General features: G+C 51.1%; 2 protein-coding genes across 5 annotated transcripts in view; one reads left to right on the top strand and one right to left on the bottom strand.

Annotated features, from left to right (window-relative positions):
* The window catches only part of COX15 (cytochrome c oxidase assembly factor COX15), a 37,725-nt gene extending 27,429 nt beyond the window's left edge, over window positions 1–10,296 (bottom strand). Inside the window, exons 1-6 of the mRNA XM_075348422.1 lie at window positions 10,106–10,296; window positions 5,473–5,603; window positions 5,046–5,233; window positions 4,540–4,662; window positions 2,048–2,234; window positions 1,791–1,958 (exon numbers count right to left, since the gene is read on the bottom strand). Of these exons, the coding sequence (XP_075204537.1) occupies window positions 1,791–1,958; window positions 2,048–2,234; window positions 4,540–4,662; window positions 5,046–5,233; window positions 5,473–5,553 (747 nt within the window). The 5' untranslated portion in view covers window positions 5,554–5,603; window positions 10,106–10,296. The remainder of the gene's footprint in view (window positions 1–1,790; window positions 1,959–2,047; window positions 2,235–4,539; window positions 4,663–5,045; window positions 5,234–5,472; window positions 5,604–10,105) is intronic.
* CUTC (cutC copper transporter) overlaps window positions 10,282–15,656 on the top strand; it is a 49,700-nt gene continuing 44,325 nt past the window's right edge. The window contains exons 1-4 of one of the 4 annotated variants that reach the window (XM_075348423.1): window positions 10,282–10,514; window positions 12,034–12,110; window positions 12,201–12,260; window positions 14,831–15,040. In XM_075348423.1, the coding sequence (XP_075204538.1) occupies window positions 10,507–10,514; window positions 12,034–12,110; window positions 12,201–12,260; window positions 14,831–15,040 (355 nt within the window). In that variant the 5' untranslated portion in view covers window positions 10,282–10,506. The other 3 variants (XM_075348426.1, XM_075348424.1, XM_075348425.1) reach the window with 3 other exon arrangements.

The raw sequence follows: 15,656 nt of genomic DNA on the forward strand, positions 1-15,656 counted from the left end.
GTTAGCCCTCATTAGCATGTTAGCACGCCCTGTGGGTGTACTATCATGCTAATGAATACGCAGCATCACACGATGATCTCACTCACCTCTCCGCCGCCGCTCCAGCTGTGCTGCCAGCGTGAGCCGAGTGTTATGCAACTGTGATCCGATCCTGCGATCGGATCACAGCTGTGCAGGAGAGGGAGGGATTAATCCCCCCATTATCGCAGTGCACTCGGATGTCATCCAAGTGCAGTTGAATGTTGCACTCGCACCCATAGACTTGTATGGGTGCGAGTGACACATCTCTCGCTGATAAACGCAGCATGTTGCGACTTTTTGCTCATCCAGAATCTGTATGAGAAAAAAGCAGACCATCTCTCTCCCTTATTGAATAACATTGATCCGAGTGCAATGTGAGATTTTCTGATGAGATTTGACGCTGTGAAGTGAAAGATCCCTGCTACATGCAGCCAGTGGACAGATATAAGGATTTTGGTGCATTTCTCCCAACTCTGAAGGACAGGGAAGGGGGACCTTTTGTACACTCATATAGAAATTGTACTCCTAATGAAACCCCTTAGTGTTGCCTCACAGTTTGAAAACAAGTCTATCACCCCCAGCCATATTATGATGTCCCCGCAATGCCCCCTGCCACAGTGTCCCCCTACACACTATGATGTCCCCACAATGCCCCCTGACACAGTGTCCCCCTACACACTATGATGTCCCCACAATGCCCCCTGACACAGTGTCCCCCTACACACTATGATGTCCCCACAACGCCCCCTGACACAGTGTCGCCCTACACACTATGATGTCCCCACAATGCCTCCTGCCACAGTGTCCCCCTACACACTATGATGTCCCCACAATGCCTCCTGCCACAGTGTCGCCCTACACACTATGATGTCCCCACAATGCCTCCTGCCACAGTGTCCCCCTACACACTATGATGTCCCCACAATGCCCCCTGACACAGTGTCCCCCTACACACTATGATGTCCCCACAATGCCTCCTGCCACAGTGTCCCCCTACACACTATGATGTCCCCACAATGCCTCCTGCCACAGTGTCCCCCTACACACTATGATGTCCCCACAGTGTCCCCTCCCACGGTGTATTCCCCACACTACTTCAATTTGAAGCCAGGATGCGTACACCCGGCTTCATAGTGCGCATGACCCGAACTCTGGGGTCATGCACACTGAGCCGAAATCCAGCGATAGCGGCGGAGAGGCGAGTGAGATCATCGTGTGATGCTGCGTATTCATTAGTATGTTAGCATGCCCACAGGGGTAATGAGGGGCGACTGGCCGGGGAACGAACGCCCAGGGGGCTACTGCCCTTGCTTATTAGCATACGGTAAAAGATCTTTAAAAATCCTTTTTCTAAAGATCTCTTAATCTACAGGGACGGTTAGGCAGGGATTAGCAATATGCACCCAGGACTGCTCATGGTTCTGGGTGCATATTGGACCTGACAAGTTCCCTTTAAATGAAAAAAATTGGTGCTTCCACTTGACCTTGGTATATCAGGGAATGACCTATAGAAGGGGGTCCTCAAAAGTTGCAAATTTTCAGACCAAGCACTTCCTGCAGCGCCCCCAGCCTTAAGCAATTGGATCTGTAACCTGTTCATTTCCTATCTTTTTTTTTTGTCCACTACAGAATCGGGTCCTTCAGTGAAATTGCAGAGAGCGAATTTCAACTTAGGTGAGATCTGCCGCACCCGACACAGACCACGTAGAGAAGAGAGGAAGAAAATGTGAGAAGACGTCTTGAGACAGAGAATCCAATAACACGAATACCTTATGTCTGGGCAGAAGAAGAGATAATCCTGTCCAAAGACTTGCACAATAGAGAACCAGTGCAGACCCTAAATGTGCGGCCAGGCGGTACTGACTGACACGGGGCACGTCGTAGGAGTCCGGCTTCTCTTCTAATCCGCTCTTCACCATGTACCAGCCCAGCAGCCCCTGGAAGGAGACAGATACAATCATCAGGGGGACAAGATCTCTGCGCCGGGAAGGCGACCACTACTTTATCTCTGCCCTTCAGTCTTTACCTGGAAGCAAACAAATCCGCACAGAAACAGCACGTTTCCCTTCATTCCCCGGGTAAACCATCCCTTCCTCCAGAAATAAACAGTGGGCAATATGTAAGCTAGGCCCACCGCCCGGCCCCACATACGATGGGAGTACTCCATGTACCAGATGAACTTGAACTCATTCAGGGTCATGTCGTGATTTAAACTAAAGGGAAAAGCGAAAAAAGGTGTTAGATTGGCTGTAAGTGATCGTTCTAGAGCCGGCCATGGACATAGAGGTCCTCCTATAACACATAATACCATTGCCCTTGTTATTGTGGTGTATCTCTACACAGTCCGATACCGTGAGCACTGATTATACAGTGACACCCTTAACTGACAAGAGGAACGGTAACAGACAGTTTTCGGTTTACTTACACATTTCCACGAGAAATTAGAGGAAAATAAGGAGACTATCAACACAAAATGACTGTTTAAACCATGCACAAGCACTCGGTGCACTCTTATGATCTGGTAACCGTGGACAATCACGAAAAATCCCATTAATAGGGAAAAAACTAGAACCACAAGAGTAGTTGGAAACTAAGCTGACCGCAATCCCCTATCTATCGGACAACACTAGAAGTACCAGTGGGATGCCCCCAACACACCTAGACACCTCATCACTGCCTGAGAAAACTGCCACACCCCAAAGATAGAAATGAGGAACCCCAACTTGCCTCAGAGCAGCCCCCAAAGAAATAGCAAGCCCCAAACATGCAACAATGGTGATGTAAGAAAATACAATGCACAGATAGAAAATATAGATCAGCAAAGTTGAGGCCCGACTTACTAGATAGGACAGGACAGATAACTGATTGCAGCCAGCAAACAAAAAACCCTGAAAAAATACCAATCTCCTGATAATAAAAAATACTGAGACCACACGGACTCTCCCCCACTATATCAGGTACTCTTGTGCTTGACACTTTAAACAGAACTACAGATATAATGGGAAGAAACAAAATCACAGAACAAGTAATTTTCTAAAGTGCAAATAATCCAAAACTGACCAGGGAGCAAGCTCCCTTTCTTGCTGGAGGAAGTGCCCGGCTCACAAAAGCAGAAAGACAAAACAATCACTGATCTCGGGGAGCCAACAAAGGCCCTCAACACAGTGAAATCCTAGGTGCATTGCCCCCCTGGGAAGTATGCAAATCAAAAAGGTCCATGGAGTCTCTGTTAGGAGTCTCGACACGGAAAATAGCCAGATATCCCTCCGGGAAGGACCTAGCCAAGGAGGGGCTCTTTTTAGGATAGGCTAGGTCCTTACTGGGGGGATATCTGGCTATTTTCCGTGTCGAGACTCCTAACAGAGGCTCCACTGACCTTTTTGATTCACAGAAAGACAGATCCTCACATACAAGAAACCAAACACAGAACCAAATGGAATAGGCAGAAACACTCTTAAGTGCAAATCCAGCAATTAAGCACAGAAACAGTAAACTTATCTGGAGTAGATTCAGGCACCAAATAAATGGGAAAATCAGAAAGGAAAACTCCCAGCCATCTTCAGAAGCAGGCAGGAACATTTATCACTGGCGACCGCCAGGCACACATTGTTCTTCTAAATAAACTAGGCTGATATGCAATAGGATTTCCTGGATTCCCAATTAATTCCATCACCTGTCTGAATCACAGATTCCAACTCAGCTTCATTACCATTCCTGGCCACCAGAGGGAGCTCCACACCAGTACCCACTCGTATGACATTCACAACAGTGCACCCTTGTGGCCGAGCAGTTCAGTGCCTCTTCCCACCTACCTGTTTCTTACCATCTCCGCCTCATATTCCTTGATCGACAGCTCTGGTATTACAGAAGCCAGAGAACAGTGGAGATGGAAATCAAGTAGGTGGGAAGGTGCACTGAATTGTTCGGCCACACCAAGGGTGCACTGTGCTTGGTATGAATAGTCATTTTTTGCTCATAGACTTCTTTTAAAGCAATTGTGCTGAGTTTGGAAGTTATTGCGTATCCATTAGATTGGGAAGTTATTCCCTATCTCTGTAGGTCCACCTGTGGGGACCCCACCAAACCCAATAATGGGGCTTTGAAGAGCGCATGTTGAGCATCTGGACCTCTACTTCATTCATTCTAATGGGACTGCAGAAGATTAGCCAAGGACAGAGTTCAGCTGCATCCAGTGGTCCCATTGAGAATGAATAGAGTGCAGGGGCACATGCTGCACCTCTGCTCCATTGTTGGGATCTTTGGTGGAATTAGTGGTCGGACCCCCATCGATCAGAAGCTATCCCTGACCCTATGGATAGGAGGTAACTTCTAGTCTTGATTTATGCTCTCAGCTTTTGTTAGTTATTTCCTCCTGTCCCAGGAACCCTTTTGTCTGCACATGACGGGTCCCTCGATTACAGTCTCAAGAGAAATGGAAACAGTAGTTCTCTGGATGCCTGACTACTCAGACCCCGACCAGCCATTCCTGACAATTTCTAGTTTGTGGAGTTGTCTCACATTTTGAATTCTGGGAATTGCTGGTATTTCTGAAACTCGGCCTCCCATTCTTCCCGCGTTCTTGGTGGTTTCATTTCTTTGACCAGGTGCCAGTCGACCATTGAAAGTCCGGACTCTGTTAACCTTCGGAACAAAAAGTGGGAAAACACTTGATTTTTAGTACAAGTACAATCATTTCTTTTTCCTTGAAAGTGTAGGGACAGCTAGGGCAGATGCCAGTGCAGGGTCGACACGGGTTATCGTCCTGAACTTAATATGTCTAGAGCCTGAGCGGCGTTAGGACGATCACCCAACATTGCACCAGAGGAACACAATTAAGATTTGCAACATATAATATTTAATTAAAGGATTCTTCTTATTCTCAAAGTCATTTTAGTGTGGAGCTCGTGTGACCGCCCTGCAATCTCGGCATAAGCTGAAGACGTCTCCCCGGTGTCCACAGACTCCTAGGAGCTTACAGTAGTAATTGATAATAGGAGCCCTCTGACCTTCAAGATAGCACCTACCTAGTTACTCCCCCCAGGATCACAGCTCCGGCCACCATACCGCTGCAAGCAAGGAGCCAGCGGCCCATGACTCGTTCAGCAGCAGAGTTCGGCACCGACCCCACAGCTCTGGACTGAGCACCGGCTTCGGACACCACGCTGCTCTTCCATCTTCTCTGCACCGTCTGCTTCCACTGAGTGCCGGGGCTCTAATACAGAGGAGATGCTGAAATTAACGCTTACATGCCAGCTAATCTCCTCCCGAGCCTCTTTACCCATTTGGCTCATAGCAGAGGACCCCATCGCTGACATCGATACATCCTAACAATGCAGGAACACATTTTCATACCAATCAATCGCCAACATTTTGGCATCCCGTATCCTGCAGACCAAATATATAGACGGGAGGGTAAAATACATAGCGGTAATAATCCATAGGAGCATTTACCTTTCCTCCTGTTGAGTGAATGAGGCGCACAGCTTGCACTCTATAGTGGGACAGACTGGAGCGAAGACTCAAAAAAAGCATCCTTGGTTACTTCAGACAATACAAATTCATAAACTGTCCTCAAAGTTCACCTATAAAGAGAAAAAAAATGAAATAATCAGACTCTCAGTCCATCCTCCTCTCTGGTGCATACACCGTCTCAATTGCAAGATATTGGGATGTTTAAGACCCAATGTTACCCCCTAGGGAGAAATTCTCAGTACATTGTGTAGGAGTGGGAATATTGAATGGCAGGCTAGTGTTCCCCTCAGCTCCAGTAATGACAAGATTTGGTCTCCTCTAGTCGGGGGCTAAACAAAAACTAGTTGCAACGTTGACTAGAAAATCTGCTCTGGTGACCGGGCTGCTGGGACTCACTAGATGGAGCGGAGAGGGATTGATGGGACTAGTGGAGGGGAAGAGGATAAGGGCCGCTGTGACTACTGGAAGGAGCAGAGAGGGGCTGATGTGACTACTGGAAGGAGCAGCGGAGAGGGGCTGATGTGACTACTGGGAGGAGCGGAGAGGGCTGATGTGACTACTGGGAGGAGCGGAGAGGGGCTGATGTGACTACTGGGAGGAGCGGAGAGGGGCTAATGTGACTACTGGGAGGAGCGGAGAGGGCTGATGTGACTACTGGGAGGAGCGGAGAGGGGCTGATGTGACTACTGGGAGGAGCGGAGAGGGGCTGATGTGACTACTGGGAGGAGCGGAGAGGGGCTGATGTGACTACTGGGAGGAGCGGAGAGGGGCTGATGGAACTAGTGGAGGGGAAGAAGAGAGGGGCCACTGTGATTATTGAGGAGAGTGAAGAGGGGTCGCTGTAATTATTGAGGGAAGCCGAGAGGGGCCGCTGTGACTACTGGAGGGAGTGAAGAGGGGCCGCTGTGACTACTGGAGGGAGTGAAGAGGGGCCGCTGTGACTACTGGAGGGAGTGAAGAGGGGCCGCTGTGACTACTGGAGGGAGTGAAGAGGGGCCGCTGTGACTACTGGAGGGAGTGAAGAGGGGCCGCTGTGACTACTGGAGGGAGTGAAGAGGGGCCGCTGTGACTACTGGAGGGAGTGAAGAGGGGCCGCTGTGACTACTGGAGGGAGTGAAGAGGGGCCGCTGTGACTACTGGAGGGAGTGAAGAGGGGCCGCTGTGACTACTGGAGGGAGTGAAGAGGGGCCGCTGTGACTACTGGAGGGAGTGAAGAGGGGCCGCTGTGACTACTGGAGGGAGTGAAGAGGGGCCGCTGTGACTACTGGAGGGAGTGAAGAGGGGCCGCTGTGACTACTGGAGGGAGTGAAGAGGGGCCGCTGTGACTACTGGAGGGAGTGAAGAGGGGCCGCTGTGACTACTGGAGGGAGTGAAGAGGGGCCGCTGTGACTACTGGAGGGAGTGAAGAGGGGCCGCTGTGACTACTGGAGGGAGTGAAGAGGGGCCGCTGTGACTACTGGAGGGAGTGAAGAGGGGCCGCTGTGACTACTGGAGGGAGTGAAGAGGGGCCGCTGTGACTACTGGAGGGAGTGAAGAGGGGCCGCTGTGACTACTGGAGGGAGTGAAGAGGGGCCGCTGTGACTACTGGAGGGAGTGAAGAGGGGCCGCTGTGACTACTGGAGGGAGTGAAGAGGGGCCGCTGTGACTACTGGAGGGAGTGAAGAGGGGCCGCTGTGACTACTGGAGGGAGTGAAGAGGGGCCGCTGTGACTACTGGAGGGAGTGAAGAGGGGCCGCTGTGACTACTGGAGGGAGTGAAGAGGGGCCGCTGTGACTACTGGAGGGAGTGAAGAGGGGCCGCTGTGACTACTGGAGGGAGTGAAGAGGGGCCGCTGTGACTACTGGAGGGAGTGAAGAGGGGCCGCTGTGACTACTGGAGGGAGTGAAGAGGGGCTGCTGTGACTACTGAGGGGAGCAAAAAGGGGCCGCTGTGACTACTGGAGGGAGCGAAGAGGGGCCGCTGTGACTACTGGAGGGAGCGAAGAGGGGCCGCTGTGACTACTGGAGGGAGCGAAGAGGGGCCGCTGTGACTACTGGAGGGAGCGAAGAGGGGCCGCTGTGACTACTGGAGGGAGTGAAGAGGGGCCGCTGTGACTACTGGAGGGAGTGAAGAGGGGCCGCTGTGACTACTGGAGGGAGTGAAGAGGGGCCGCTGTGACTACTGGAGGGAGTGAAGAGGGGCCGCTGTGACTACTGGAGGGAGTGAAGAGGGGCCGCTGTGACTACTGGAGGGAGTGAAGAGGGGCCGCTGTGACTACTGGAGGGAGTGAAGAGGGGCCGCTGTGACTACTGGAGGGAGTGAAGAGGGGCCGCTGTGACTACTGGAGGGAGTGAAGAGGGGCCGCTGTGACTACTGGAGGGAGTGAAGAGGGGCCGCTGTGACTACTGGAGGGAGTGAAGAGGGGCCGCTGTGACTACTGGAGGGAGTGAAGAGGGGCCGCTGTGACTACTGGAGGGAGTGAAGAGGGGCCGCTGTGACTACTGGAGGGAGTGAAGAGGGGCCGCTGTGACTACTGGAGGGAGTGAAGAGGGGCCGCTGTGACTACTGGAGGGAGTGAAGAGGGGCCGCTGTGACTACTGGAGGGAGTGAAGAGGGGCCGCTGTGACTACTGGAGGGAGTGAAGAGGGGCCGCTGTGACTACTGGAGGGAGTGAAGAGGGGCCGCTGTGACTACTGGAGGGAGTGAAGAGGGGCCGCTGTGACTACTGGAGGGAGTGAAGAGGGGCCGCTGTGACTACTGGAGGGAGTGAAGAGGGGCCGCTGTGACTACTGGAGGGAGTGAAGAGGGGCCGCTGTGACTACTGGAGGGAGTGAAGAGGGGCCGCTGTGACTACTGAGGGGAGCAAAAAGGGGCTGCTGTGACTACTGGAGGGAGTGAAGAGGGGCCGCTGTGACTACTGAGGGGAGCAAAAAGGGGCTGCTGTGAGTACTGGGAGGAGTGGAGAGAGGCCGCTGTGACTATTGGGGGGACCGAACAGGAGCCGTGGAGAGGGGCCGTTGTGACCATTGGGGGGAGCAGCGAAGGGCCGTTGTGACTACTGGGAAGAGTAGAAAAAGGCCACTGTGATTATTGGGGTGAGCAGAGAGGGGCTGCTGAACTATTGACAGGAGTGGAGAGGGGCCGCTGCGACTATTGAGAGGAGTGGAGAGGGGCCGCTGCGACTATGGGGGAGGGAGCAGAGAGGGGCCGAAATGAGTAGTGGGGAGAGCAGAGAGGAGCTGCTGTGGCTATTGGAGGGGGAGGGGCTATTGTGACTATTGTGGAGGGGGGGAGAGGGGCTGCTGGAACTATTGTGGGAGGAACGAGGGGGGGGCACTGTGACTATTGTGGAGGAGCAGAGGGGCTGCTGTGACTATTGTGGGGAAGCGGCTGGGGGCCACAGTGACTATTGTGGGGGAGGAGCTGCTGTGATTCCTGAGGGGGAAAACAAAGGGGCTGCTGTGACTATTGTGGTGGGGGGGCAGAGAGGGGCCGCTGTGGCTATAGGAAGGGCAGAGAGGGGCCGCTGTGGCTATAGGGAGGGCAGAGAGGGGCCGCTGTGGCTATAGGGAGGGCAGAGAGGGGCCGCTGTGGCTATAGGGAGGGCAGAGAGGGGCCGCTGTGGCTATAGGGAGGGCAGAGAGGGGCCGCTGTGGCTATAGGGAGGGCAGAGAGGGGCCGCTGTGGCTATAGGGAGGGCAGAGAGGGGCCGCTGTGGCTATAGGGAGGGCAGAGAGGGGCCGCTGTGGCTATAGGGAGGGCAGAGAGGGGCCGCTAGGATTACTGGGGGAGTGGAGAGGGGCCGCTGTGGCTATAGGGAGGGCAGAGAGGGGCCGCTGTGGCTATAGGGAGGGCAGAGAGGGGCCGCTGTGGCTATAGGGAGGGCAGAGAGGGGCCGCTGTGGCTATAGGGAGGGCAGAGAGGGGCCGCTAGGATTACTGGGGGAGTGGAGAGGGGCCGCTGTGGCTATAGGGAGGGCAGAGAGGGGCCGCTGTGGCTACAGGGAGGGGCCGCTGTGGCTACAGGGAGGGCAGAGAGGGGCCGCTGTGGCTATAGGGAGGGCAGAGAGGGGCCGCTGTGGCTATAGGGAGGGCAGAGAGGGGCCGCTGTGGCTATAGGGAGGGCAGAGAGGGGCCGCTGTGGCTATAGGGAGGGCAGAGAGGGGCCGCTAGGATTACTGGGGGAGTGGAGAGGGGCAGCTGTGATTACTGGGGGAGTGGAGAGGGGCCGCTAGGATTACTGGGGGAGTGGAGAGGGGCTTCACATGTTGCAGCAGAATCACAGCCATAAAAGTTATTGGAAGTGAATGATCAAACCTGTCTCCAGGGTAACTCGTGGCAATTATACAGCCAATCAGATTCCAGCTCTCAATTTTAAATGTCATTTAGAAAATGAAAGCATTATCCTGATTAGTTACCCATAGCAACCAAACACTTCCGTCGCGTTGCAGGGGCTTAGACAGCACTGACGCCCCCATACTGAGGAGACTGAGCTGTGCGGTGCTGCTATCACAGACAGGTATCAGCCCCGGTAACAGGTGACATACATTACATACAGGACGGGACTCAACACAACCCGCAATGTCACAGCTCTCGTCAGCGGATACACGCAGCACTCAGATGCGGACACTTACATTCCCCCTGCAGATATGGCTGCTCACCGGTGAGGACCAAAATGTCACTCATGGGCGCAGCCATGTTGGATAATACGTCATCACGTAACGCGTTACGTCAGGAGGGAACGTAAAGAAGCGTCAGGTTCGCTTCTGCGTAGCCACAGAGTGAATAAGTCCGAGCTGCTCAGGAGCGTAGTGCGGCCGCTCCCCGCTCCGGAATAGTCACGCAGCTGACACTATTATGGCGCCGCAAGGAAAGCTTCAAAACACACGAGACAGGAGTCTGACCAATCACTGAGCGTTGCTGTCAGACGTAGAACCAATGAAATAAGGATTCCTGTGGAGAGCCAATCAGTGGCGACACTGACTTTTAGATAACCAATCCGAACGGGAAAGGCGTGAAACCGGAAGGAAACGAGATGGACGGGTAACCAATCAGAGGCCAGTGGGTGTTGTGGTTGGGTAGGGAGTGGGGGATGGTGATCCAGGGAGGTAAACATGCAGTGTGTGTGTGAGCCGCGCTGAGGATGTGGGTGACTGCCCCTGTATGTCCTTGTCATGTGTCACCATACAGATTGCAAGGGTTAGGTGGAAACATACACTGGAGAATGCTGGTGCAATGCCCAAGACATCCTGGGTGGCCCTGGCAGAGCAGGGGTTAATGCTGGAATTACTATCACTATTATGATGTAATGCAGGGGTTAATTCCTCAGCTACAATGTAATGCTGGGGCTAATACCACTGTTACAATAGAGCTCTAGGGTCAGTATCGCTGTTGCGGCGTAGCGCGGGGGCTAGTATTACTGTTGTGGCGTAGCTCAGGGCTTAGTATCGCTGTTGCGGCATAGAGCAGGAGTTAATCTCGCAGTTGTGGTGTAGCGCGGGGACTGGTATCATTGTTGTGGCGTAGCACTGGAATTAATATCGCAGTTGCGGCATAGCCCGAGGGCTGGTATCATTGTTGCGGCATAGCATGGGAGTTAATATCGCAGTTGCGGCATAGCGCGAAGGCTGGTGTTGTTGCCGCGTAGCGCGGGAGTTAATATTGCTGTTGTGGCATAGCTCAAGGGCTGGTATTGTTGCGGCGTAGCACGGGAATTAATATTGCTGTTGCGGTATAGCTCAAGGGCTGGTATCTTTGTTGCATCGTAGCGCGGGAGTTAATATTGCTGTGTGGCATAGCGTGTGGGCTAGTATCACTATTGAGACACAGCTGAGGGCTTAGTATCTCTGTTGCGGGGGCTGGTATTGTTGCAGCGTAGCGTGGCAGTTAATATCGCAGTTGCGGTGTAGCGTGGGGGCTGGTATCACTGTTGGGGCATAGCGGGAGTTAATATCGCAGTTGCGGTGTAGCGTGGGGGCTGGTATCACTGTTGGGGCATAGCGGGAGTTAATATCGCAGTTGCGGTGTAGCGCGGGGGCTGGTATCACTGTTGTGGGGTAGCGCGAGGGTTGGTATTGTTGTGGCGTAGCGCGGGGTGTAGTATCACTGTGTGGCGTAGCGCGGGGTGTAGTATCACTGTGTGGCGTAGCGCGGGGTGTAGTATCACTGTTGCGGTGTAGCTCAGGGCTAGTATCGCTGTTGCGGAGCAGCGCGGGGCTAGTATTGCTGTTACACTGTTGCAGCTCTTTCCCTCCTGCGCTGTTGGTGTCTGTCAGACGCCAATAAACCTTCTAACCCCCTGCACTGTGACGCCTCACGCAGCTGTGGTAGCGGGACCTGCAGTTGGTTCATTACCCATGATGCAGCAAGGATTTTGCGTTACTTCCCACCTGAGGCCCGGTGCCGCCCCCATACACGTCCCCATTACCTGCCCTTATGGCTTCTGGCTGCAGCTTTCATGTTTTACAATTATTTTATTATCATCTTTAACTCTTCATGTTCCTAATGTTTATTTTGCGCCCCCCGGACTCTCACATGCGCCGTCTCTCATCTTATTCCGCAGGGAGATGGCGGATCAGGGATTCCTTATGGAAGTCTGTGTAGATTCTGTGGAGTCTGCAGTGAACGCTGAGAGGGGAGGTAAGGTGGGGGGGTGCGGACATTATTCATTTATTTTGGGGAATGGGATTTTCCTTGCCTACAGGTTCCTCAGCTTTGTTTTCTCCCCAGGTGCGGGACGTATAGAGCTGTGCGCCAGCTTACTGGAAGGAGGCATCACCCCGACTATAGGTGCGCTGTACACAGTTCTGAAAGTATTGTTGTGTTTGGTGTGATCTGACGCCGGGCAGATTTATTGATCCTGTCCACTAAGGAGGCATTTGGAGAATTCCAGCTAAAGAAAAACAAAAAAACTTAGTGTGCAGACAATCCTAAAATGTAACACATTGCATGCTGGGATACAGTATAGTCCATATTATTACATCATTAGACACTTTTGTCTAACTTTACACAACTTTTGGTTGATTTCCTACCACCTTTTTCGCTCTTACGATTTGGTGCAGTTGGGGGGGGGGGGGGTTGCATTGACAACTCCCTTTCCCGCTAAGCCACAATTTTGTCCAATGAGGCACAAACCAGTTTTGGTCCGACCTGATATCACTTCCTGATTGGTTCTGGTATGACCTCTGGGACCCATAACCCTGTGCGCACTAGAAAATGGAATTTTCTTAAGAAAATTCTGGACCCTCTGAAAGATTACCGCACCTGCGGTAAAAAAACGCAGCAAACCGAACCCGAAAACCGCATGCGGTTTTGCCGCGTTTTTTCCGCGGGCTGTTTCCTGCGGTTTTTGCCCATTATCAATGGCAAAAAACACAGGTACCTGCGGAAAAGAAGGGACATGCAATTCTTTTTGCTCTAGAAAACATGAGGCAAAACTTGGTGAAAACCTTTTTTTTTTTTTTACTATAGGTTTTGCTGGGGAATGACTGCAGAAAGATTATGAACATTTTCTGCAGCAAGGCAGCAGTAAAAACTGCAGCGTGCGCACAGGGCCTAAAGGGAGTTTTGTTAATCTTGTACATTATTGGGATATGTCATTAAAAGAAAGGAATTTGTCAGTAGGGTCAACCCTCCTAAATTGTCTATATGGACACAGGTCATATGGAATAAAATGACACCTTGATATCTGAGATCCGTTGTTTTATTTCAAAGAAATCCACAGATTTCTTAATATGTAAATGAGCTGTTAAGATCTATGGGTTGGACATAGATCTCTCTGAGAATCTGCCTCCAGAGATTATCTTTAATAAAATGAGGCGTAATCCGTGTGACATGTAGCAAATACAGCAGAGCTGAACTCTCTCGTAAGAAACACATTTGCTGCAGCTCTCACAGCTCTGCTGTATTGCAGCACTGTGCCTGTGTGATGGAAGCTGAGAGGAACCTGCAGATGTGTCAGTTAGGCCTTAGTTGCACTTGCGTTTCGCTTCCAATACAAGAGCATTGGAAGCAACATGCTATGACCCGTTTCGCACATCTGGCATTTCGCCGGATCCGGCACGCATTCAGTACAGTACATTCATTTATAGTGGAAGCGCGACACCATGCGGACAAATGAAGCACACAACCGCATGGTGTCGCGCTTTCACTATAAATGAATGTACTGTACTGAATGCGTGCCGGATCCGGCGAAATGCCGGATGTCTGAAACGGGCCTAATGAGCCTCTTGGTTCAGGCTCTGCTGCGAGGGTGAGGGTCATTTGACTGTGATCCAATCTTGCAATCAGATCACAGTTGCAGAGAAAAGGGAAGGAGCACTTTCTCCCTCCCCTCCATGACCTGTCTCGCCGAATATTGCACTGCACTTGGATGACATCCGAATGCAGTTCGATGTTACACACACACACACGCACACTTCTATGGGTGCGTGTGAGCCAAGACTCACTACCAAGGGCAGCATGTTGCAATTCTTTTCTCATGCTGATATGGCATTAGAAAAGAATCGCATATGGACACTGCTGATTAACACTGATGCAATCTGATGTTTTGTCTGATTGCACTCGTCCGTGTTAATCACAAGTGGAACCGAGCCCTTAAAATCACACACAGCTCTATAGTGAGATCAGGAGAGCAGGCTGTCAGTCATTACATGTCTCAGACGGAATACGCCTCCTTTCAGTTATAATAATCTGTGGAGGCAGAGTCTCAGGAAGATCTATGTCCGGCCTATAGATCTTAACAGCTCAATTACATATAAGAAAAACACTGATTTCTCTGGAATAAGACATCGGATTGCAGATATCAAGGTGTCATTTAATTCAGCTTCCTATGACCTAAATGACCATGTAAATGACTTAGGAGGGTTGATGTTACTGACAGATCCCCTTTAATTTATAGTTGATATAGGTTTGAATCGATTCTCTTCTGATTGTGCTGCAGTCTCTCACCTCTGCATTCCTTATCTTGTGTTGAACAGTCGTCACTGTATTTTGTGCTCCAGAGCTGCGCTCACTATTCTTTGGGTTGGTATAGGAGACAGTGGACAAGCCTGATCTTGGACACATCCTTAACAGTCGAGCTGAGCTCTTGTAATTCAGTGACCTTTTGTTTTTCCTGCATTATCTTATTACTCCAGAGAGACACTCACAATAAAGACACCTGTAGAATTGTGATTGCTGCTCCGGAGTATAACTCAGGATCAGTACAAGATAAGTAATGCAATAGGTTTACAGATGTTGTAATTTTCTGTGTACATGTCCTATGTTCTTTGTGTCCCACTCTTCAGCAATATTTGGGAAGGGATGAGGCTGCACAGATGAGAATATTCGCCCGCACCAACATCTTCTCCGTTTTTCAGGTCTATTGCAGGTGGTGAAGCAGTATGTGCAGATCCCGGTATATGTGATGATCCGGCCGCGGGGAGGAGACTTCCTCTACTCCGACCGAGAGATGGAAGTGATGAAGGCTGACATCCGCCTGGCAAAAATCCATGGTGCTGACGGGTTGGTGTTCGGCGCCCTGACGGAAGACGGCAGGATCGATGCAGAACTGTGCATGGATTTACTGGGTGAGACAAATACGGCGGGCGTTGTTACCAGGGAGGTGGATCTGATTTTTGACTTTTATAGTCACATTCAGTTTTCCTGCACATTTCAGCTCTGACGTGATCTGTCATCCCAAATATAAATAAAGAGAGTGACCAAATCACCAATAATACTGCAGGATGAGCTCACTGAATGATTCTTGGATAACTCATTTTGCCGTCCGCAATAGACCATGCAACCCAGAGGCTATAAATTGCACATGGTGATACATAAACCGAATTGCAAAAATAATTTTAGCCCTAATTATATGTTTTTAAGTAAAGAAAGAAAACTTGTCTCTAAAGGCGGACAACCCCTTTAACAATCTTACTGTCCTACTACAGACAAGAGGGGGAGGCTCCTGCTGCAGTTATCCATCAGCCGGAGACTGGACAGTGAATAGGAGGAGGCGGCGGCATACTGTAATGGGAAGGTGTCTGTGTATACTTCCTAATATTCCGTCCTGAGACCATATATTATTAAAAAAGCCTTTTTTTTTTATTTTTTTTATTTTTTTATTTTTTTTTTAACCTCTTTTCAGTGGTTAGTTTTTTACTTGCCATCAAGCAGTCATGTCTGTTAGAATTCAGAAAACTGACG

This window comes from Anomaloglossus baeobatrachus, chromosome 5 (genome assembly GCF_048569485.1).
Source record: "Anomaloglossus baeobatrachus isolate aAnoBae1 chromosome 5, aAnoBae1.hap1, whole genome shotgun sequence".
Taxonomy (NCBI): domain Eukaryota; kingdom Metazoa; phylum Chordata; class Amphibia; order Anura; family Aromobatidae; genus Anomaloglossus; species Anomaloglossus baeobatrachus.